The sequence below is a fragment of the Sebastes fasciatus genome, chromosome 16, assembly GCF_043250625.1.
Source record: "Sebastes fasciatus isolate fSebFas1 chromosome 16, fSebFas1.pri, whole genome shotgun sequence".
NCBI classification, from domain to species: Eukaryota; Metazoa; Chordata; class Actinopteri; order Perciformes; family Sebastidae; genus Sebastes; species Sebastes fasciatus.
Window position 1 is genome coordinate 21,454,832 of NC_133810.1, and position 24,988 is coordinate 21,479,819.

Sequence of the window (24,988 nt, forward strand, 5' to 3'; positions counted from 1 at the left end):
TTTAAAGCAAACAAGACTCCATGTTATGTTACCGGCCGCAACTCTGACATGTGTATTATGGGTTGCTATGTACATTAGTTAATCTCTGTTACTGTTTACCTGGTGCCACCAGGCTATGAAGAATCACACTGTGTGCAATCGATATCAGTAAATGCGGACAAGGCCTTCACTATCTCGGTGAATCTATTCATCACACAAGAGGCTTTTTTACAGGTAGATCAAACTTTATTTCAAAATCATCATCATTATATGTGATGCATTAAACTCTAAACAGAAGGTTCAACATCTTGATTAGAACAACTGAGATTATCTAACTGCAGATTGTGTTATGGAGCAGGCAAAACACTGCATTTTCTGTTTTTCTTAAAAAACTTTTTTAAACCAGGCAATTCACTTTCTATAATGACTTATACTTGACTGTTGACTATTAACTCCAAATTTTGTTCTTAAAGCGGGGGTAGGCAGTATGTTTTTGGCATCATTGGGCAAACACTTGAACCACTTGAATTACAATATGCTGAAAAGTTACTATGCAATTTTTGCCAAATAACACCAAAAATAAAATGCCTCTCCCAGCTTTGACATTATTGTAAACCACAAAACTACATAGCCTACACTTCTTACCTTCCACTTGTTTCAATTCATTCCAGTACACAACAAATGAGACTTGAAACCTGCTTGAGGTCACGTTATCTATCACGTTTAACAATTAGTTCAATTCTTTCTCTTTAGCGTTCATTTTTGTTAATGTTGTACTATAGCAGTGTTGCAGCCTTTGCAAAACTCTCCCTAGTGGTGCATTCAAGTACACCCTGACGTCCAAGAATGAATAGCTACATTGTCAGAAGATGATACACAAAAAAGCAAACAAGGACACTGTGAAAGATAAATAATGGATTTGGTTTCATCCATTAAAAATTCTCAAATGTCAGATATCGGAGTGTCCTTGAATGCACCGATGGATAGAGTTTTGAAATTGCATGCTGCAATGATGTAGCTGTTGAAATAAATCAAACTACATGTTGAATGTGATGGAGTACTTCTCTCAAGCAAGTTACAAGTCTCTGCAAGTAGATTTTTATAGTGAACTGAAACCTCTGGATGTATGGAGGATAAGAAATCAATCTAAAATCGTATGGTTTGCAGTAATGTAAAGCATATTTGATTTTTAGGTAGTGGGTTAAAACATGCAAAACAACTGGAATGATGAAAAAATATCATTTACGATTTACTATGGTAAATGCTTTACTTACACTGTTAAATGTATCTATTTATGTATGCATGCTCAACATGAAGTATGTGCACGTGTTCTCATTGGTCCCTGTTTTGGTCCAGTTTAGCTTTGAAAACAGTCCGGTTGCATTTCTCCTCGCGGTCCTCGCTGGCCTTTTAGAGGTCGAGTGTCTGGGAGGAGAGTTTAAGTGCTACTCGGATTCAGGGTTTGTTGATGATCTGCCTGGGTCGCCCGTAACCGGTCATTCCAGCTTGAGATGCTCCTCTGTTTGTTCCCATTTGCAGGCCGATGACATTTTTGCCTTCGGTCAGCTGTTCCTCTGAGAATTCTCTCTTGTTCTCTTGAGCTTTCCTGCACACATACAGACACACATCTCTCAGTCACAATCTCATTCCTCAGCACTGAAATGACACCTCCTTTGTTTTACCAACTTCCCATAGTCACTAGTTCATACATGGGCAGGGGGAAACACTCAAACTTACTTGTGGAACCAGTTGGGGTCTCCTTTGTAATACCCATCGTCCTTTGTGAAAGCCAAACAACCCAGAGTCATCAGGGTCCTCTGGACGGCAGCCATGTCCTTGCCTGAAGACATGCAACAATCACACATGAACAGAGCACACAGCAAATACAGGGAGGGGACACTGAATACAGCTTCATTTCCTCACTTATATTGCGGTAAATCTGGAAAACACTTAAAGGGCCAGTGTGTAGGATTATGGGGGATCTATTGGCAGAAATGGAATATAATATTCATAACTATGTATTCATTAGTGTATAGTCACCTAAAACTAAGAATCATGTTTTCGTTAGCTTAGAATGAGCCCTTCATATCTACAGGGAGTGGGTCCTTTTCACGGAGTCCACCATGTTGCTCCGCCATGTTTCTACAGAAACCCAGAACGGACAAAACAAACACTGGCTCTAGCGAGTGTGTGAATGTTTTTACATCAACTGAAGGCCACCGTAGTTCTCCAACACACTTGTGAAAGCTTCCGTCTGACTTCCGTTGCCAGTAAAGTAGTGTTATTATGGTAAGGATGGCCTCTAAGCAAGGTGAACGGCGTTATCAGGGTTTTGCACTCAGCGGCTAATGTTATCGCAGTCAAATAGTATAGAAGCAAAGAGACGAAACTCCGGTGCTTTTTTGACAACAGTTGCTAGATGGCGCTGCAGTAGCGCTGTCGCTTTTTTGGACTGAAAACGCTGATGAGTCCATGGCCATGGATGTATAAAGAGACATCTGTAAATCTGAGGATCATTTTTTTGGGAGGTAAATCAACTTCCCAGTATGAATACTTAAATAGCCCTCATTTAAATCGAAAAGTTGTAAAATGAACAAATAGCCGAATCCAGAGTTATTTTTCTTATTTTGTACAGGATACAGGATACAGTTAGGCTATTTACTAACAAGCAGGGCAAAAGCACAGGACACAACCTCTTATACAGTACATCCATGCTCTGTGGTCTATTGGACATCAATTTTGGAGGTCCTTTCATGAAAAAGATTGAGATTGCACTCAAAATTTGTGTGCTGGATTTTTCTAACTTTTCTAACGATTGCTGACGTTGCAATCGAACGAACAATTGACTTTCATTTCTTAACAGTACGTTCTTTTCCGCAGTCTCAGTTGCAAATCTGCAACCACACCGCTAGATGCCAGCAAATCCTACACACTGTAGCCTACCTTTAACTCTGCTGTAATAATACGGATGAGCTCTACTGGTTGTCTTACCTTCAAAGAGGTCTACAGTCTGAAACATGTCCATTTTGGGGATTCCATATTTTTCTGCAGCGGTGAGGAACAAGGATATTAGTTCCATCTGCTTAAATGCCATGCCAGAGCTCTTGAAGGACTTGATTGGCTTGTTGTCTCCATACAGGCTGTTGATGAGCTCACACAAAACCTAGATGAATGAAGCAGATCACTCTAAATAGACTGCACATAATGCAAATTACAATGCTGTTTTCAAATTACAACACTCACACATCCATTCTTGAGCCAGTTTTGGAATCCGGTCTTGCCTGCCTCAGGCTGGCCGACAGACGGACACTGGCTGGCGATCCACGCCGACAACTTTTCCTCCAGTTCCGGGTCATATTTCTTTTCAATCTTACTCTGCACCTCCCGGGACAGACCAAAGCTAGGACCACAGTTTGCCATTCTGATCCTGTTGGGAGGGAATGTTAGTGTTAGATAGGCAGGTACCTTAGCAAACTTAACTCCTTGGCAGCACATTGTGTCCTTTTCAATATGGATATTTGATGGATGACACAGCATTCACATTCAAATCCCTGCCCTGCTCACAATCCTGGCCTGCAGTCAGAACAAATAGGACTTCCTGATGTGCGTGAATGTGTTTCTATTGCGTGTTAAAATTGTTTTTTAGTGAGAACTTATTAATTTCAAACTTTCAGAATTAAGCCTTTTTTTGGCTGGTCCTCACTTGTTCAAACGTTGGTTGGTTAAAGTTAAAAATAGGTTTAAGTCAAAGTTAGTTCAAGTGTTGAAATCAGGCATCTAATGCTGATGCTTAAAGGAATAGTTTGACATTTTGGGAAATACTGTTGTTCACTTTCTGGCGGAGAGTTAGATGAGAAAATGATACCACTCTCATGTCTGTGTGTTAAATGTGAAGCTACAGCCAGGTTAGGTTAGCTTAGTTTAGCATTAAGACTGAAAACAGGGGGAAACAGGTAACAAAGTTTGCTAACCAGCACCTCCAAAGTTCACTAATCAACACATTGTATCTTGTTTGTTTAAAGGTGCTAAATAGCCTATGGGATTGGGAGCATATCTGTTGCCTTTCAACGGCTCTCAACATGCCGACGGCGAGCCGCGGCTTGCAGCTAATGGTGCTAACAGCGCTAAACAGTGCAGACAATGGCGAAAGTGCTGACAGAGATAACAGTATTTACCTGAAGGGGAACCGGAGGGTGTGTGCTATACTTCTGTGACAGTTATCAGCTGTAACCGCCGTATGAGAGCAGTACAGAGCGGCGGCCATGAGCTAGCCAGTGGAGCACGCTCACATGCAAGAACATGCACTAAAAGCATGCGTGGCGGGCCCGGCTATGTCAACAAAGCAAATAGAAACTCTAATTACAACACACACGGAGGGAGAGTGACTTCATTCTCTGCTCAGGTAGATATTACTCCTCTATATCTTTACATAACAAATAGTTGTTTGTTGCTATATTAATGCTCTGAATATCGAATTTAACACCTTTAATCACTGCAAACAAAAAACCCTGAAGTGTAAAAACTACAATTTAACTCAAGGAAATCGCTGCTCCCAGCCAAACAATGGCACATAATCCCCCATAAAATAATATATTTTATACTCCTACAAATGAGACATCACTTGTTAATTAGTGAGCTTTAAAGGTGCATTTTTGTTACCTTTGTTACCTTTGTTACCCTAAGCTAAGCTAACTGGCAGGGCCTTATGTTCAACAGACACATATGGGAGTGGCATCGATCTCCTCATCTAACTCTCCACCAGAAGGATAATAAGCGTTTCAAAATGTTGAACTATCCCTTTAAGGCGATAGGGAAAGAGGCCAAAGAAGAATAGAATGTGTGTGTGCTTTACTATGTGACACAGCAGGGCACATTTAATCCTAATGGAGTCCTTCATCTTCTTCATTAAGCATAATGATGAATGATTGAAGCTTTGTATTTCCATTATCCACACCATGTCAGTGTCTTTATTTAACAAAGACATTTTGTACCTTGGAAGCTGAAAATACTAAATGTCTTAAGGAATTACAGGCCTGCTGTAAGTAATTATGGTTGGCCTATCTCACTTATTAATGCAGTATGAGCTTCCTGTTGGCTTCAACAGAACCGCCCCGCTCCCTGCATCCTGTTTGCTCATTCGGCTGTCACTTCCTTCCTCCCTCCCTGACATGTCCTGTGTACAGGACTCTAAACAAAACAACACACTGCTGCTCACCATGGGAACGACCTTTAAGCAAAAAAAAAAAATCTCCATCAAGCCTGTTAAAACATGAAAGTATGTACGTTGTACTTTTTAACCGCCAATCTGCAATTATTGCTTTAACAGATCTGAATAATTGAGTTACGCAATTCAATGAGGTTTCTGAAGAACTAGGAAAGCAGATAGCATATGGAGATGTTTAGAGCCGATAGGAAAATCCTCCGCTCTTACTTTTCATTACTTCCTGCCCAAGCATATGCATTTCTTGTATGTATATGTTCTGCAAGTATATAGAAATGAAAAGGTCTGGAGAATTGTATGCAGTTTTATCCTTGAAACTGGGTTTAATATAAGCAGAAAGGCACACCTAGTACATCTCTTACACAACAGAGGCTTCTCAGTCTTACACAATATGTGTTGATAGTTTGATAACTCATCATTGTGTCTACACTGGAGCCCTTGCTGCACATAGATCACATTTGTGGCTCTGTTCATTGTCTGAGGTCGCAGTGGTTATATGGGTATGTGGAGGAGAAGCGACTTCCTGTCCGCTAAGTGACTCCAAAACCAGTTTGTCACAGCAACAAGGGTGAAATAAATATCTAAACATCCGACACTCTTGAACAGCCTCTTTCTCAATCTGCTTTGTCCTGACACGCCCAGAGAACATCCAGCAGCTGCAAACATCAGGACTTACTTCTGCATGCAGTGAACGATAAGGGATGATGAAGCCAGAGAGTCTATCAGATTAAATCTAACCTGCACTTTGATCTCCGATGTAAACCGCTGCTTGGATCTCACAAGATTGGGTTATGCCACTGTCACTCTGCACTCAGCATATCTACCATTTGCAGGACTGATTATTTTTTACTGTGAAAGCAACTGCCAAATAGACTGCAGGGCAGGCACATCACATGTGTGTACAGGTGTTTGAGTGTGTGTTTAGGAAGATTACGTAGACCTGTACACTTAAGAAATCAACTGGGTGCGGCCTAGTATTTACTGGGAACATCTTGTAATCATAGAGTCCCAGCTACAACACCCCCACAAGATGTTGTTGAGGTCACTCGATACGGAATACAAGTATCATAAACTGGTTTATGCATTGCTCATACATGCTTTGGCGAAGAGGTAACTGTGGTAACACATTTTTATTTCCAGTCAACATAATTGTGTCTTCAGTCATTTCAAACCTCCACATCTAACGTGTCTAAATGTGTTGCAATGACATTATTATTCTGCAGCTTTTGTCAATGAACCTTTGCTCTGCGTACTTCAGTGCTCAGTGTCACCACATGGCTGGCTTCCGTATTTTGACTATTACTATTCGTTATTTATTTCAAGGTAAAAGTTGAAGCAAACTGCCTCAGCTGCAGTGCAAATCACAGTGTAATCTTTTAATTTCTATCTTTTATTTTTACAGTTATTATTCGAACAACAGTTAATTGAAAAACTACAGTACGCTGATGTGGCTGACTTTGTCATTTTCTCACTTATTATTTAGTGAGCTTTTCCATTAATCCCCTGCTTGTGTCTTACTCAGATGCAACTCCAGCTGTTACTCTTATATTCTCACCCCTCGCCCAAATTCTTCAACTTTCGTATCTAACTTGCAGCCATTCGTTACAACATGTTTCACAACTTTCTTGTTATTGCAATAAAATGAGTCAAACGAGTTTCTGAGTCAAATGATCTCAACTCCTCATAGTTTAACCTGTAATTCATTTAACTCAGCAAAAGGTTAAAGGTCATTCTGAAACCTTTGTTATGTGAACACAATGGATTAACTAGCTCACACGATAATTTCTCACAGTGTTCGTGGCCATGTTTCCCTTTACCCCGCACAGTCCCAACTGCTGCTGCTGCTGACCCAGACTGTTAATTCAGCACTCTGTGTTTCTACCTTATCACTGAAGATAGTGAGAACAGCCCAAACATCACCCGAAGTCACAGTCTATAAGTTACCTCCCAGTCTGCACATAAAACTTTACCATGGTCCATAAATGTGACAACATATGTGACACACACATGCATAGTTTTCCTGCCATATCCTGAGCCAGCAGCCGGGTGTTCAGAGCACATATTAAACTAGAAAATGACATATTATTAGACAGCACTGGCTCCATGTTGAGAGATTTGTCTGAGGCTGAAGATATAGGGGCCTCATACATGAGAAGAGTGCTGAGAGCAAAGGTAGATAAGAAACAAGATTATATAACAGAGGAATTTTCAGACTAGTGGGTCATTCAGAAGGCAAGAAAAACTATAAAATAACTCTGTGTATGATTAAACACGAGCAAGAGGGAAGGAGACAGAGCGAGGGTGTGACGTATGATACATTACACTTCTTTTCCTCCTGTTTCCTGCATAGAGTTAGGCACAAGCTTAAAGCAACAAAGACTACAGCGAGAAACCACAAAGAATGTTAAATGAGGCTGAGAGAAAACAACAAAAAGAAGAACTTTACTTACTTTGTGTAAGTAGCTTTCAGGTGAATACAGGTGGGTCTGGGCTTGTGTTGCTGTGTTCCCGCTCCTCTTCTTCTTCTTCCTTACAACACTGTGCAGAGTGAACCATACAGGACTGCCAACATAAATACAGAAAACACCCTCCTCTGAAATATATGACTTCACCACATTCAACAGAAAGAGAGAGAGAGAGGGATATGCCTTCACGTCCTCCTATTTCACTCTAGGGCCCGCCCCTTTGCTCTTTCTCTTTTTCCTCACTCAAATTGTAATTCCTTATTTAGGAGAAGGAAGGGAAGGAAAAAGAGGGCATGTGACTGGATAGTTTGGTGTGGTCACTGAAAAGAATTCTCCAAATTTCTGCCTTTACCACTAAAGAACGACACAGGATTAGGAAGGAGGGAGGGAGGGATGATAAAAATCCTCGAGAACAGAGCAGTTTGACGGAGCACAGGAAGGGAGTTACAGTAATTAGAGAGCAGCGAAGAAGCACATGTAGGAGATTATTTATTGCTTTAATTCAAACTGGTGATGTTTGTGTCTGAAAGTGAAACAGGCAGCTGTGGAACGCCTTCTTCTCTGTTGTGTTTCATGTCAAGGCACAATAAAGAGGAAGGAGAGGAGCAGGTCGTGACACATCACAACATTTTTCTATCATAGTTGAAAATGTAATTTTGGAGCTGCCTCTTGTCCTTGTGCACAGTTACAGCATTACAGTTGTACATGCAGGCGGTTTCCATGACAACAAAAAGAGACACTCCCTCTGAGGCATTCAACCCTCGTCGGCCTCGTCGACAGGAGCAAGTCAGGACCCGACGGGGCTTTGAGATATAACGATGACATCAGATGTGATAACAATGTGAGGAGTTGGCAGTGTGTGAAGTCATCGACTAAGGAATATGTATGTGTTAGGACACGTTCATGTCAGCCATGTTTTGCGTCATTTCAACTACAGGACTAATATTCAACCAGCAGGACATCTACAGGGTTAATGATTATCACAACCTGAAATACAATACTTCCTCTTTCCTGCACACAAATTGTAACCGCATGAAAGTTCAGGAGCATGTTTTCATTCATTATTTGAGTTGAATTGTTATTATAAGTAAATCATTTACTGTATAATCAATCAAGTCAAGTTCATAAGAACACAAAATGAAGAAGAACAGGAACACATAATGAAGACTTGATCTACTTTTCTTTGTTTGTAAATATATAGCCTACATTAGCCTTTTAGTATGGAAGATTTAAAATGCCTAAATTGAAACTAATCAAACAATGAAATAAAGTGATGCTGCCCTCTGTTGGACAACACTGCCCTCGCCTTATTGTCTGTGTTGTGATTTGATTTGAATCATAGACTGTATAAGATACGGATGTAGTCTCTGTGACGTCAGCCATAGGTTTCTGAAGAGCCGTTGTGAAGCTCAAAGTGGGTGGCTCCAGCCGTCGCCATTTTGGCAGTGACGACACAGCCTAACTCACGGCTAATCCAAAAATGTGCAAAGAGGTGGATCTGCGGTGAAGCTGAGGCGGGACGGGTACCACAGCAGAGCAGACAGCTAGCAGCTAGCGACCTGATACGGCACCCACCGGTCACTGAAAGTGGCAACGCACTCATTATGTCTAACTTTAAGCCTTAATATAATTTAAACGGTATAATATAAAAACGTACCCCCGTATAGTTGTCACAAATGGGGAAATTAGCTATAGAGACCAAAACAGCTTTTTGTACAAGGTTGTAAATATGTATATTTCTGCTGTAAAGTCTGGCATTTTAACATGGGGGTCTATGGGGATTGACTCACTTTTGATCAAGAGGCCATTTGATGAACTGCAGTTAAAGAGACAAAAAGCTAAATAACTGTCCTTCTAACAAAGACACTGTATACATAAATAATATATTTTTATATAATTGTGATAGTACTAACTTAGTAACACAATACTTCGAAAGTGTCCATTCTGCATAATAAAAACGTTTTCCCTTTGATACTTTAAGTACATGTATTTGGTGATAATATTTTTATACCTCACATTTTTTTAATCTAAGACTTTTACTTGTAATGGAGTACTGTTACACTTTTATTTAAGTAAAAGATCTGAGTACTTCTTCCACTACTGGTAACAAGGCATTTCTAGTAAACACAGGCTACAGTGAACTGGTTGACCAGTTGGGTGGGGTGTGACTCGGAGGGCTGTTCTTGTTCAACCAGATGACAGATAGCTGTGTGTGTGGGAGAACATGGGGGAAATTATCCAGCAAACGTGTAAAGGGTGAAAATGCACACAGACGAGAAATTCCACATGTGGTTGAGCTCTGGGCGAAACACACACCTTTTTTTCCCAATCTGAAGTGGTAACAGTTTGTTCTTTCTGGCTTTGCATTTTTTTTCTTCCTGGAGCCAGATGTACCTGTCCTGAACTTAATGCCATGTCGTGCCATACCTAACATCAGTCAAACCATTTCTTGTGTTTCATCTTTGCATCTCTAAAACGCTGCATTTGCAGGAAGTAACAAATAAAGCTTGTTTTGCAGTTTTTTTAAATTCCAGATGCCGACCAGCCCTCCTTGTGAGTCTCTGCAGGCTGTTCCTGCACTACAGCAACATCTGGTGGCTCAGGGGGACAGATAACAGACATCCACTCATTGCTGCTTCCTCTGTGGTGTCGATTTAACTCCACTGCAAGGGAGCAAACAACTAAAAGCAGCAATATGTTCCTCACTCAGCAAGCTATGTTTTAAACGTGATTTTGTTCAACAGGAGGACAATTTGACGTATTATACTTATTGTCCTCTAGAATCAACCTCGTCCTGAGAACAGATTTAACAGTTTTATTTCCAGATACACGCTGCTGGGTGTTGATGCCCGCGCTGAGAGCTGCTAATTGAAAAAGAGCTGCATGGCGGACGCGACACGGTGATTTCACCGGGGTGTAAAATCTGAAGCTGTTACACAGAAAAAGAAAGGAAACAGATGGAGAGGTATAACTGAGCACCAAGGGGGGGACCGTCAGAGAAAAGTGGTGCAGGTTTTTGTTGGTTTGAGCCTCAGAGCTGAATAATTAAAGTATAAACCTATTTTAGGTCTAAAAACCAAAACAATTTTTGATGCTCCATAAAATGTGTCTCAGTGGTTTCTGAATTTTAGAGAGTCATAAATACTCAAAGTATAGTGTGCTGATGTACATATCTTGAGGACAGAGGTCAAGGGACCCTTTTGAAAATGGCCATGCCAGTTTTTCCTTGCCAAAATTTTGCGTAAGTTTGGAGCATTATTTAGCCTCCTTCGCAACATGCAAGTATGACATGGTTAGTACCAATGGAATTGAGTTTCATATGATGCCAGTATCTTCACTCTAGCTTTAAAACTGAGCCCGTTACAACCTAAAAATCGCAAGTTGCATTAATGCGTTAAAGAAATTAGAGACGTTAAAATTAATTTGCGTGATTATCGTGTTTACTTTGACAGCCCTAGTTAGGTCAGAACGTAAAAGATCCCACTTGTAAAATTATGATCTTATCTTGCTCTACTGTGAAGACAGAAATTCAATTAAAATAATTAGAAAATGTGATTTGTACAACAAAGGAGGTTTGGTTTGTCCTTCATCTTAAAATGTCATGATGCTAATATTATGAAAAACATGTGCATGTTTGTTGAAGCTTTACCTGATTATCAAGAGAATAAAATCATTAAATCTTAATTTTTTTGGAAGTAATCCAAGGATGCTGCTTATCCTTTTAAACCTTTATTAATGTATTGCCTCATTGTATTAGGCATGGGACTGAGGTCCTGATTATGTTTGCATATTTCTGTAAAAGCTCCTGTGGCCAACTGCCAGCTTGAAACTAAATGCTAACGTGATTGTGTACCATGGGTCCTTGAAACTGGATCTCCACATACTGAGGAGTGTGTCAGCTAAAAGGAAACTATTATTTCAGTGTCCTTTCTAATTTTTCAGAACAGTTCATGCATAGAACATGTCATATTTAATGTCCTGCAGTCTTGTATTGTGTGATGGAAAAGCTACCATCACGTCAAATGATAAAGAAAGGATCTTGCACATTGTCAGTGTTGTATTAATAAGCAGACAATGTTTTGAGCCAGTGTGCAGGATCACCTCTTTATCTAGACAGTTCATGCACACAGCCACAGATCATCAGCAGCAGTGAGCTGTGGGAGGTGGGATGATGAGATATGTGGATGAATAAAGAAGTCTAGATTAAGACCACAGGTGGTCCTGCAGTGCCTGATCCTTTAGGACAAAATACCAGTTAGACGCAACAGGGAACATCTGTTTAAATTCCTCATTTATTCACAACCTCCTTTCCTCTTTGAGTCTATGAATCTGTGCCTCTGTCTTTTTCCCATTTTAGATAATTATATGACAAGTAATCTTAACATACAGTACTGCAGCAGTTTTAACCCAGTGAAACACTGTACTGTTTGAGTGGTTAGATGGATAACATCTGTCAATGTGATCTCAGATGTAGAGAAGAAACGTACTTGATGACAAATGGGGATTTGTTTTCTTACATGAGAGCTGTAGTGTGCAGTTTGGTCCTCTTGAAGGCGCTGTGTTTCAGTGTGAACCTCACCACTAAAACACAATATTCACTCTGCTGACACCCAGCCTCTAAACTGTGACCCCTAAATGTCCATATAAATCTTCTGTTCTGCACCTCCCCCCTCTAATAATGCTATGAGACGGGAACCAGCTGTGCAGAAAGAAAAGGATCCACGGTGCAATTCACATGTTCAAGGTGGAAGTGGTGTGTGTTAGTCACACACAATAGTAATCAGGTAATTACTTGTTTACATTCTAGCCCGAAGCACATGACTGCACCCTCCACCCTTAAGAAATGAGACTGCATGCCAAGGTTTCTGTAAAATGTCACATTTTGAATCCCCTGCAGTGAGAACATCTGCATCCTCTGATATGCTGCTACCTGACATCATTGCACACATCTGATGGAGGCAAACGGCATGCCATCTAGTAATTACAAAATAAGATTAGACTTCCACTTAATTTATGTGACCTCTGTTTATTGATCCAGGAGGCTGAGGTGCATGGGTGGGGGATGGGTGTAGAGGGTGAGATTGTGAGCCAAAGGTCCGTGGGCAAATCTGTGTATTTGGATATGTGTATGGACCGATCATGCTGCACAGGAGTCCAGCTCATTGGGCCTCATGCAGGAAGTGATATACAAACACATTTTTATCCTATTTTTGTTCTTATCCACAATTTGTTCTTATTTTGTCAGTACCCATTGATTTCTGGGAATCACCAATGTTTTGTTATTGTTGCTCTTCTCTTAGGTAAGAGAACATTTTGTAGAGTGGTCAAGAGCACTCTTACCAACATGAAGAAAAAAATGTTGTAGTGTTTATGGGGCGTTACCCATGCTAATACCCATCCTTATATGTTGTTTAGGGGCGTTACCTAATGCCCATCCTTATATAGTGTTTAGGGGGCGTTACCTAGTACCTGTCCTTATATGTTGTTTAAGGGGCGTTACCTAATACCTGTCCTTATATAGTGTTTAGGGGGCATTAATTAATACCTGTCCTTATATAGTGTTGAGGGGGCGTTACCTATGCTAATACCCATTCTTATATAGTGTTTAAGGGGCGTTACCTAATACCTGTCCTTATATAGTGTTGAGGGGGCGTTAATTAATACCTGTCCTTATATAGTGTTTAGGGGGCGTTACCTATGCTAATACCATCCTTATATAGTGTTGAGGGGGCGTTACCTATGCTAATACCCATCCTTATATAGTGTTGAGGGGGCGTAACCTAATACCCATCCTTATATAGTGTTTAAGGGGCGTTACCTAATACATGTCCTTATATGTTGTTTATGGGGCGTTATCTAATACCTGTCCTTATATAGTGTTTAGGGGGCGTTACCTAATACTTGTCCTTATATGTTGTTTAAGGGGCGTTATCTAATACCTGTCCTTATATAGTGTTGAGGGGGCGTTACCCATGCTAATACCCATCCTTATAGGGCATTACCAAATACCTGTCCTTATATAGTGTTTAGGGGCGTTTCCTATGCTAATACCTATCCTTATATAGTGTTGAAGGGGCGTTACCTATGCCAAATCCCATCCTTATATAGTGTTGAGGGGGCGTTACCTAATAACCATCCTTATATAGTCTTGAGGGGGCGTTACCTATGCTAATACCCATCTTTATAAGGCATTACCAAATACCTATCCTTATATAGTGTTTAGGGGGCGTTACCTATGCTAATACCCATCAGACATACAGAAAATAGAAAAATTCAAGAGAATGTTGCTGCATGGGGCCCATTGTTTTGGAGCATAAAATGTGCATTTCTGTCAGTTGTATATTTTGTCCTTGTGCTTCTAATCCAGCATGGCACTGGATAAAATGAAAATATCTGTTCTCTTTGTGTGTTTTAAAAATGTTCTCTGGTTGCTGTTCAGTAGATGTTTCACTCTATGTGTCTCAGAGAACGGATGCAGCAGGAGCAGTATGTTGTTAATCCACGTTATCTGTGGCCATAGGGAGGAGCTGGTCTATTACGTAAGAGAAGGTGTTAAACTTGCTTGTGGCTTTTTCCTCTAAATCACAACCTCAGGAGATTTGTATTCGAGACGAACGCAGACATCTCCTCTGCTCAGATCTTTACAGAAATACAGTATCATACTGATATAGTGAGACTCACAAGCATGACTTCCAGAGCTGTTAAACCGCCCGTAAAACAATTTCAGCATTATAGTAAAATTGTATTCGTATGCAGAGGTTTCCATAGTTTGACAGTAGAATTCATAGCCATGCAGGATTAGAAAAATTAAATGAGCATCAAATGACCCACGACTTCTCACATCATCAACCTTTAGAAACCACTGTGCGAGAAATGAAGGAGCTTCATGTGATGCAGGCTTACAGGTGCTCCCAGTGCAGGATTAGGTGTTCTTAAACCGGATCTTTTAAGATATGTGGGGAACGGTCGTACATGCATTTTCACACATCATCCTTCAGCTGTGGAAGGATATATTTGCTTTTAAACTGCACAGGAAAGTCCATCTTACCAACATCCTCACACTGGCAAATCATTTTCTGTTGTACACTTGCTTTTTGGTGACCACTTGCGAGGGCCAAAAGTGCAATATCAGTAGTTGTTGAAAAGATTATTGCTGGATTTATTTTTGCAGCACTTGACCTGTGATTTTAAATAGACCAAAGTAGAAACATCAATCTGAAAAAAAAGCACAATACAGTGCTCAGTTTGTCACCCATGTCATGAAACTAAATTCCCAGAACAACTGTATTAGAGCCAGATTTGTGCTGAGTGTATTGTCGGGGGTATTTTAGAGATATACCCCAAATCTGTCTCACACACAGCTAGCTCCCAAAAATGAATTAATCCAGTGAGATGGCATACTAGTCATGACTGGATCTGGAAGGATGGACACTAAAGAAGCTTTAAATAATACCATCAAACAAAACTTGTCTGCTCCACATATGTCATATTTCCAGGATTAGGATGGGGAGAGAGACGGGTGAGGTGTCAAGCCAGCATCAGAAGAGTTATAAAAGGAGATAATGAAAGCTGGTGAGCTGCAGGGAGAAGATGTCTCAGTTTTTGTGTCAGCGTTCTCTTTGGAAAAGGAGACAAAATCCTTTGTGGTGGGAGAAAAGGGAGGAATCGGGGTCGAAGACAGTTTAGAAGAGAGAAGAGGGTGAGGAAGGGCTTTCCTGCAGTACTTTAGCTTCAGCCGTTCTGACAGATATAAACAAGGAGAGAATTCAAGTAAGACCCAGGTGGAAAAGCCAGAGCGGGCCCACATGAAAGAGGACAGAGAAGGTCAGAGGAAGGCAGGAGGGCAGAATAAAATGTGGAGGTGGAGGAAGCAGTGGAAAGAGAGAGGAATGAGTCAGGTGGAGGAGGAGAGGACCAGATGGAGACAGAGAGAGAGAGGAAGGGCAGAGAGGCTGTGCCAAGCAGGGCTATCACGCAAGGAGACCAAGTCACTTGCAGAGAGCAGAGTGGAGACTGACACAAATTGATGGGCCGAGACACTAAGAGGCTAGAAGTGGAGCAGGCTCCAGAGAGGAATAAGCCAACTCCAATTTCATCTTTATAAATGAATGAAGAGGCAGAGAGGGAAATATAAGGAACACGAGAGAGGAATAATGAAATGATTCCTCGCTTATTGCTGTCTTATCACGGGGATAGTAATGAATCAGATGAGGAGAGTATAGGTCACAGAGCAGATGAAAATGTGATGAGGAGGCAAAGGTGAATCCCTGTGAATCAACATCAATCAATCTGCTAACACAAATACATCCTTATAGAGGATAAATATATATTTTTTCAAAATTAGATTTATTTACATTAGGTTAAGGTCATAAAAAGAAACATTGTTGAGCATTACATTAAAGACTTACACAAAGATGAAATTTGGTTGCTCAGAATAACAAAACAGTGAAAAAGTGATTCTGATGGCAAGCATCAGTGGTAGATGACTCTAAATTACCTACCTATGGCTGCTATGCATATCCGAAATAGGAGATTTCGAGCAGCTGATGTGCAGACTTCCTCAGTGCAGCATCAAAGAAATCAATAAATATTTGTGTGTAATTTTGTAGGTCTAATAGGTAAATAAATATGAAGTGGTGTATCTTATAGGTATTCATTTTGTTTTACTGATGTTTAAATATTTTGATGTTTTCAAGCTGAGAAAAGAGTTGCTGAGTAATATAGTGAGTCAGTGTTACATCAATATTCTTGCGCAACATGTTACAGTGTTATGGGGTGTAAATTCACAGCATAGGGTATATCTACACATAAAAAGATTTAAAATATTGCAGTTTTCATTTCAGCCACTTGAGTGGAGAGCAGAACAAGAAAAGAACATTTTAGAAAACAACACATCAAGCACTCTAAGGTAAAGCAAAGGGGAAAGCAATGTATGGTTATCTTACAGCTCATAACTGGGTTAAAGGGACAGTGTGTAGTATTTGGTGGCATCTGCAGCAGCTGTGTGGTTGCAGATTGCAACCAACTGAGTACCCTCCCACTATCTCCTCCCTTTCCAAGACTGAGGTAGCAGGCTTGGTTACACCGTTCGCCTCACTCAAAGGCCATCCTGACCATAATAACACTGCTTTAAGCCAAGTTCACACTACACGACTTTCAAAGTCCTCAGATCGCATATTCATCGATCGATATTTAGCATGCTAGATATCTGGAATGTGTCTGCGAGGCATCTTTGCCAACGTCGATTTGCCTCTGATCTGGGGCTTTTGTTGGGGAACACCAAAATCAGGGCTAAAGTCGTGTAGGCATTAGGAGCAACAGCAGTTAGACTGTTAGTAGTTAGTGGCGGTACCACGGTTTTGCACTCTGTGGCTCACGTTACCGCAGTGTCACAAGCGTGTCAGAGAACTACAGTGGCCTTCAGGTAACGTAAAAATGCGAAAGTCTTCCTCTAGAGCCAGCGTTTGGTTTGTCCGTTCTGGGCTACTGTAGAAACATGACGGAGCAACATGGTGGACTCCGTGAAGAGGACCTGCTCCCTATGTAGATATGAAGGGCTCATTCTAAGCTAATGAAAACGATTTTTAGCTTCAGGTGATTATACACTAATGAAAACATAGTTATGAATATTATATTTCTGTTAATAGATCCCCCGAAATGTTACACACTGTTCCTTTAAATGTATTTCTTAATCCACTGTTGTGGAAATTATTGGTGCTGAAGCCAGCATATGGCTCATATGTTGGGTTACACCATGCTTGCCCATCCATATTCTTTTGGACAGCACACTCGTCTGTTGTAGAATAGTTTGCACAGCAGGTCGGTATGTGGTTTTGTTTTGTTTTTTGGGGAGGGAGGCATCTCTCTACATTTTGCTCATCTGTTCTTTTTGTCATTCTCAGTCTAGCACGTCAGCTGCCCTACTAATGTATAACTTTGTGAAACGCCCCGAACCATTCCTGTGATTACACAGTGCGGTTAACCATCTATTTGCATGTTTGTTTGTTTTTTAAAGTTATTTTTTTGGGGGACAGGACAGTGGATAGAGTCGTGAAAGGGGGGAGAGAGAGAGTGGATGCGGAAAGGGCCACAGGCCGGATTCGAACCCGGGCCGCCGCGGTCAGGACCAAGCCTTAATACATGGACGCCCGCTCTACCAACTGAGCTAACCCAGGTGCCCTATTTGCATGTTTTGATGCATGAGTAAGCAGGTAGGATGAACTCCCAAGTTGTAGCTATGCATTTGTGCTATACTTAATGGACTGTACTGTGTGCACAAATGTGGATGTATGTGGGCGTTGAGTGGCAGCTCTGTTTATAACTATGATCTGAGCATATAGAAACACCTGCATATCTTTTCCAGTCAGGCTATCACTAGCTACCAGTATAATAAGTGTATAATGTATTGTGATAAAGTTGAAGGAGGAGAGAGGCAGTAGCCATTAAAGTTTATTTTTCTAACTATGCTGTGCTGCACTGCATCTGATGGAAGAACATGAGGTGCATACATTTAATGTTAAGTAGTTTAGTGCTGTAAAAAAGCTTCTCTAACTGAAATGCGAACATTTCCCACTGCATTAAAGGTGCTCTATACCAGTGGTTCCCAACCTATTTTTTTTTAAGCCCCCCTACTTGTATCTAAGAAAATCCTTGAACAAAATCCTCTCCAGTTTGAATGAAGCGATTCAGTGTATAAAACAATTTTTTTTTCTGATAAATCCATTTTCTTTAATGAATATAACCGGGCAGTGCTTGCCTCCCTTTGTGTGCAGCAAGTGGGAGAGCAAACAGTTTTTTGACCGCATTGAAAATATTGTTTTTGAAAGGCTAAACACCAACAAATATGGATTGAAGCAGAATATTTCATCAGATAAAACATGTTGTGAAAATAATTACATCTATCTTTTTTCAGTAAATGTTGACTTTTGGACTTTTCAACACTGGAGTTATTGGAAATGTCTGGATCACACAAGTCAGAAACAATCCTACACAGCCACCACTGTAATCTAATTCTATTAATAGTATAATACTAATAATTACCTCCACCAAGGCCAAAGGCGTTGTTTGTTTGTTTGTTTGTCTGTTTGTCTGTTTGTCTGTCTGTCTGTCTCAAGGATGTCTCAAGGACGTTCATTCCTATGAGAGTTGCTCAGTGGCACATGAAGCCTAAATGGCTCGACTTCCGTCTGGAAAAGTACCCGGATCTTGGGCACATTGGACATGCGCAGTAGCGTCCGCTCGATCACATGACTCGGTCATGGGGTCCCAACGCCACGGGGTCCCAACACCAGAGGGTCCCAGCGCCCAATGCCACAATGTCCCAACGCCACGATGTCCCAACGCCACGATGTCGTTACAGCTTGCGCTCCAGTCTTGGTCTGGGTTTCACTCACATGAACGGAGGAAGGGAAATAACTCTTTTTTAACTATTAGTGCGTTTTTACAACTTTAAAAACGTAATTTTTTAAATAAGCACTATTAGAGTGTTCGTAATGGGAAGTTGATTCACCTAAAAAAAAATTTTCTCTTTCCCAATGTAAGTCTATGGGAAAAAGTCTTTTGGGCCAAATGGCATCACATGACTGACACGGAAGTTGCAGTATCGCCGTTCGGCCACTACGAAAGTCAGGATCGACGACCGGCACACTTCCTGGGGGCTTGGTCTGTCTGTTAACAGGATTACTCCAAAAGTTTGCAATGGATTTGAATGTTATTTTTTGGAGGGGTGGAGTGTAGCACAATGAACAATCCATTAGATTTTGGTGGCGATCCGGATCATGGGTATAACACATGCGCAGTGTAACTGATGACGCCTTAATGACGCATGACCACGCCTTCTTCCTCCTTCTGAGAGCAGAGAGATATGTGTGTGGATGTGTGGCGAGACTCCGAGGTGTGGGAGCTGCTGTCCGTCCGCGGTTAGAAAGAAAAAAGCGGTAGATGACGGGATGAGAGACAACGTAGTGTAACGCTATACAGACATAACAAGGCTGCTGAATGAGAGAGGCAGCCGCCTACACGTTACACGGAAACACACCGTGTTAATAATAAGCCGACCACCTCACTGTACTGCCAGCTGTGAGCTGTGATCTGTTTTTAAAGTCATGCACCTTGACGGAGGTATGCGCTCTCCGAGTGCCATTATAGTTATTAATAATAGTGTAGCCTAATCTTTATCTGACACTGGGCCCAAATACGGGATTTAAACAGAATGTGGCCCACCAAGTAGCAAAAAAAATCTTTTAAAATTGACATGAGCTTTTAGTGCATGTTCGTGCATGTGAGCGTGCCCCACTGGCTAGCTCACGGAAGTGTAGCCCCCACCTTCTGGTTCCCCCCAGGGTTAACACTGTTAGTGTTGTAACTGTGTTGCCTTTGTTTTCACTGTTAGCACTTTTAGCACCGTTTGCTATGAGCCGCCAGCTCAGCTGTCGCCATGTTGAGAGCCGTGCGGAGGCAATAGAAATGCTCCCAATCTCGCATTCAGCACCTTTAAATTATGTTAATTGTGGCTTGATCAAGATCATATCACAATGTTCATTAAAAATTTAGAATTAATACACTTTTTATAAAGCAATCTGAACATGGAAAACTTGACTCTAAAAATGGTTGCAACTCCTGTGGTAAACAGTGACCTCGAAGGAAACTTTTCATTAAAGAGGACCTATTATGCTTATTTTCAGGTGCATACATGTATTTGGGGTTTCTACTAGAACATGTTTACATGCATTAATGTTTAAAAATGCTTTATTTTTCTCATACCGGCTGTGCTGCAGCACCTCTTTTCACCGACTTTCTGAAACGCTCCCTTCCGGAAAAAAAAATTAGCCAAACCCTTCAGATTCTGCTCCAGCTCCGCAATAACTAGCTTTGTTTGAGGGCGTGCCAAACTTGCCGTTATGCAAATGTGTTACTTGGTGACATCACCGCGTTACAGAAGAAAAGCCAGGACTCCAACCAAGGCGTTTCAGGCAGTTCAGGAGCAGTGTTTCTGTGGTGGAGAGTAACTCCCTTTGGTTTGGACTTTGGGCTTTGTAACTTTACAGACCTTTTACATGCACAAAAAACTATAAAACACACAAAGGAAAGGGAAAAAGCACAAAAGCATAATAGGTCCCCTTTAAATGGTAGGCTTTCTGTAATATTATGGGGATAATATTATAGGGTTTTGTAGTTTCTGTTCCTTTACCCATACTTCACACCAAATTATTGTGAGTTGTCATTATAACTATATCTTTGGCAGACAATTGCAGTACTTACCTGTTATTTTACTTGTACTGCAGCTGCAGAATAAAGCACAGCACAGCATGCATTTAACTTTCAACATGAATGAGTCTGAGGCTGCTGTGGAGCAACGGACTGAGAGATGGTGCAGTGCTGTTTCTGCCCTTCACTACTGTAGTCTCTGAGGTGCTTAACATCATTACTGTCCCCCTGTCACCACAGCAACCGGCCTGGTTACATCCTCAGAAATGCTTTTGTTTAGGCATTTATTGACTCTCTATCTCTCGCTCTCTCTGTGTGTGTGGTTGTTGGGCGCTTGTTGATGTGAATGTATATCAACACACAACAGTTAGTCAATCATGGCCACCCACATGTCAATAAGAACACAGCGTGGCCTTTAAGTGAATGAACAATGACGAAATTCATTACTCTACATCCTATCAGACAATCAGATTTATTAACACACCTCACCATCATCATCACCCTTGTCCCTCTTCCTATTGTGCCACTCTGGTCTCAGTGCTCCCCAGGACACGGCCACATGATGCTCGAAGGTTTAATAACACTAAAAGGTTCATCGCCCCCCCACCACACACATCCCTCCTTTCTCCCTCAGTAACCTCACTCATTATTGAAATTATCAGGTCCGCTCTAATAACTTACCTGCCTATGAGTCACGCTGAGCCTGAGAAACAACAGTGTGTATCAGTGTCATTGTGTCAGTGACATTTTACAGTAAAAAATACAATTCCACTGCAAAAACATGGGAGTGGTTAGTGTAAATGTGCCAAAACACATAGGAAAATTCTTGCATGACACATTTACTTTAGTCAGAAGTGTAAAATACAGGTTAAATATTTATAATTTAGCAGATTGTGCACTAATGTATCTCTCAGAGATGTATCATTTCTCAGCGCTAAATAATAAATGTTAAAGCAGGTTTTGAATCTGTGCAGCTGAAAGCACTGCATTGTCTGCACATGTACTTATCTATTATATACAATAAGCTACTGTATATTTTATGTTACAGTAATACCACACTGCCATGTACAACACCAGTGTTGGAAAGTAAAGAAGTATATTTACTCAAGTACTGTAGCTGCAACCCATTCTCATTCCCAACTCGTCACATATGGTATGGACGCTTGGTCAGGACCCCTTGGCGTCACTTTTTAACGTGTTGGTCAGCCCTACGCGTCAAACTATGATGCTCCACTACGGTCGCAGTTTTAAACACATAGTTAATGTTGTGAATTTTAACTACTTGGTTAGCTTTAGGAAAACGTCGTGGCTTGGGTTCAAATGAATATGTTTGTTACGTAAGTTAAGTTACGTATCCTATGTAAGCATAATGTCTGGACAGGTCCCCACAGCAATAATCATGTTCATATAATCATGTTCATGTTCATATATAAGCAATAATAACCAAATTTCATTTTTAACCAAAATATTCACCATTAGGCCTATTTATTAAAACAGCAAAATAAACATTGTTTTTATTGTTGCTTTCGTAAAATGTAGCCTGTTTCATAATGAAAACCCCTTCTCCTGAAAATGGTGAGTCTTTTTTTTTTTTTTTCGTAAACAGGTGTTAAAGTTTCAGGCAGAATATTTTTGGCATCATTGGGCAAAAATTCCATAATAACCTTTCAACATATTGTAATTCAAGTGCTCTGAGTTATAAATCTAGCCTGTGACGGGAGACTTTGGCCAATCACAGATCATTTCAGAGAAAGCGTTCCTATTGAGCGTTCCTATTGGCTCTGCTCCGGCTGCCGGGCGGTGCTTGGTATTTCCTCAACAGTTCTGAACATGGCTGCCGGGTCAAAAACGTTCTCCTTTTACAGCTTAAGTGTACATTACAAGATGTTTCTGAAAACATTTGAGGCAAGAAATAGGCATTACAGTAACAGAATAATAATTCATATTTGATCAGCGCTGTCTAGTTTGACCATTTGATCTGAGTTTCACGAGTGATTGACAGCTGCTCAGAGACGGCAGGCTCCAGCTCGGCTCTGATTGGTTGTTTTCCTCTGGCCTGTGAAATCCTGCAGATGCCATTAGGAGCACCAGAGGACACAGAGGCACATGATATTTTTCAGATTACCTCATGCATTACTGTCAGGATATAGCAACCGTTTTATAAACACATTTTGATGGGAAACAGTGCTGGACACAACACCTTGCCCCGCCTCCTCCTTGTGCAAAGGGCAGTGCATCTATTTGTCTGTTTGTGTCTCGCTTGCTTGTTAGCCACTTCCAGGGCTGTTCTGTGACTTTGTGCTTTACAAAAGTGAGAGTGAAACCTGACTTTTTATTATGTTTGATAAATGCCAAGGGTGTTTATAAACTGCTGTTTGGAAAAGCTATAGGCTATAAACATGCGTTCATATGTTCGTGCACGAAATGTAACTTGCGCTTTCCAGCAGTAACCTCTGTTTTCACCAGTCCAGACAATGCATGGACGGCCTCATAGCTGCACATAGAGTTTTAAAACAAGACAATGATTGTGTGACTCTCAGTCAAGGTTTAGTTACAACTCTGGACTAACGCAAGATGAAAAGCATTGGATTGACATTGACTATTGATTAAATATTGAATTTACAATGTTGATTAACTGGGCATACTGGGCAATATGGATGCATATCGCTCAGTAAATAATTACCATCAAGTATCCAGCCAATCCAAAGTATAAATAGTATTTCATATTTAAACATGTTTAAAAGGAAATCTGAGGGAGCCAGTTTGAATAGGCCTGATGCAGCTGATCAAATTAAACTAATAGCATTGTTATCTGTAGTTTACAGGTGCTCTGCAACCATAGCCTACAGGCTTATGTTTACATTGTATAGCCAAAATATAATATTATGAGGACTGGACTAATTACCAGGCAGATCTAAAGATCAGTCTTATATTTTATTATTTTCTACATTTTATATGTTTTATTAAACTTATCCTAAGATTCCACTGAAAATATTCTATTGAATAAATGTTTGTTTTTACCTCATTCTGCTCTAAGACTGACAGATGGAGCAAACCGTTTAAAATTAGGAATGATTGTAGTGGGAGCACTGGGGTGGCACATGACCTGAGAGATTTACTGATCTAAAGTAGCTATTAGTTAATGTTGGAGTGAATTGTAAGTAGCTCCCATCACTGAGTAAATCTCTCAGTTTACATGTATGTGTTGTTTAGTAAGAGAGAGAGAGAGCATGTGTATGCGTTGATATGCCTAAAGCAGATTTCACCGGACCATTTCTGTGGATAGGCCTGTACGTAGTCAATGTTAATAAGTCAACACTGACCAGACTTCCGGAGCACTTGCTCTGAGCGTCTAATATTGCCGCGGAAGGGTTTACATTGGAGATACTTGGGAGCCCGGTGCGTCACAGACAAGGGTGCCTTGTGCATCAGTATCAGACGCCGATGACAAAGCGTTGGTATTTGACAACCTGGGAATGTACGGAAGAGGATTAGGGCCACATGTGAAAGATTTATTATGAATTTAAACTAAGAACGCAAATCAATTTTTCACATGTGGCCCTAATCCTTTTCCATAGAATTAAGTACATTTTAAGGTACTTGAGTATTTACAGTTTCTGCTCCTTACAGTAATACTTGGTGTGTAATATTGTACTGTTACTCTATTTAACTGATCTGACAGTTTCATAGTTCCCAGATACAGATTTTATATACAAAACATAATGATGAACTGCTAAAATAGACTTTTGATAATTGAAGTACATTTTGCTGTTAATACTTCTGTACTTTTATTTAAGTACCATTTATGTAAGACTTTTACTTGTAATAGAGTATTTCCACATTGAGGTATTAGTGTAGTGGCAGTAAGATTTCTCCAGTATGTGTAACTGTGATACAGTTATTTATATACACCATATAACACTCACAACATCCTGACTACAGTAAAATGGCAGCATTACACAGTAATTATTACCACTTCTTTGTTAAACACAGCACAGCCAAAATCTCTGTTTGCATAATAATTTATTCACATATTTCTTTTCACATACTATATATTATTATTATTGCTGCAGTTCTGGAGCCTTTTCTCTTTCAATATTCCCACGACGGGATTCTA

General features: G+C 40.6%; 1 protein-coding gene across 1 annotated transcript in view; it reads right to left on the minus strand.

Annotated features, from left to right (window-relative positions):
* Positions 1–203: 203 nt before the first annotated feature.
* Positions 204–24,988, minus strand: part of LOC141752607 (gap junction delta-2 protein-like) — a 45,449-nt gene continuing 20,664 nt past the window's right edge. Inside the window, exons 4-7 of the mRNA XM_074610648.1 lie at positions 3,223–3,406; positions 2,971–3,142; positions 1,717–1,819; positions 204–1,585 (exon numbers count right to left, since the gene is read on the minus strand). Coding sequence (XP_074466749.1) covers positions 1,435–1,585; positions 1,717–1,819; positions 2,971–3,142; positions 3,223–3,406 — 610 coding nt within the window. The 3' untranslated portion in view covers positions 204–1,434. The remainder of the gene's footprint in view (positions 1,586–1,716; positions 1,820–2,970; positions 3,143–3,222; positions 3,407–24,988) is intronic.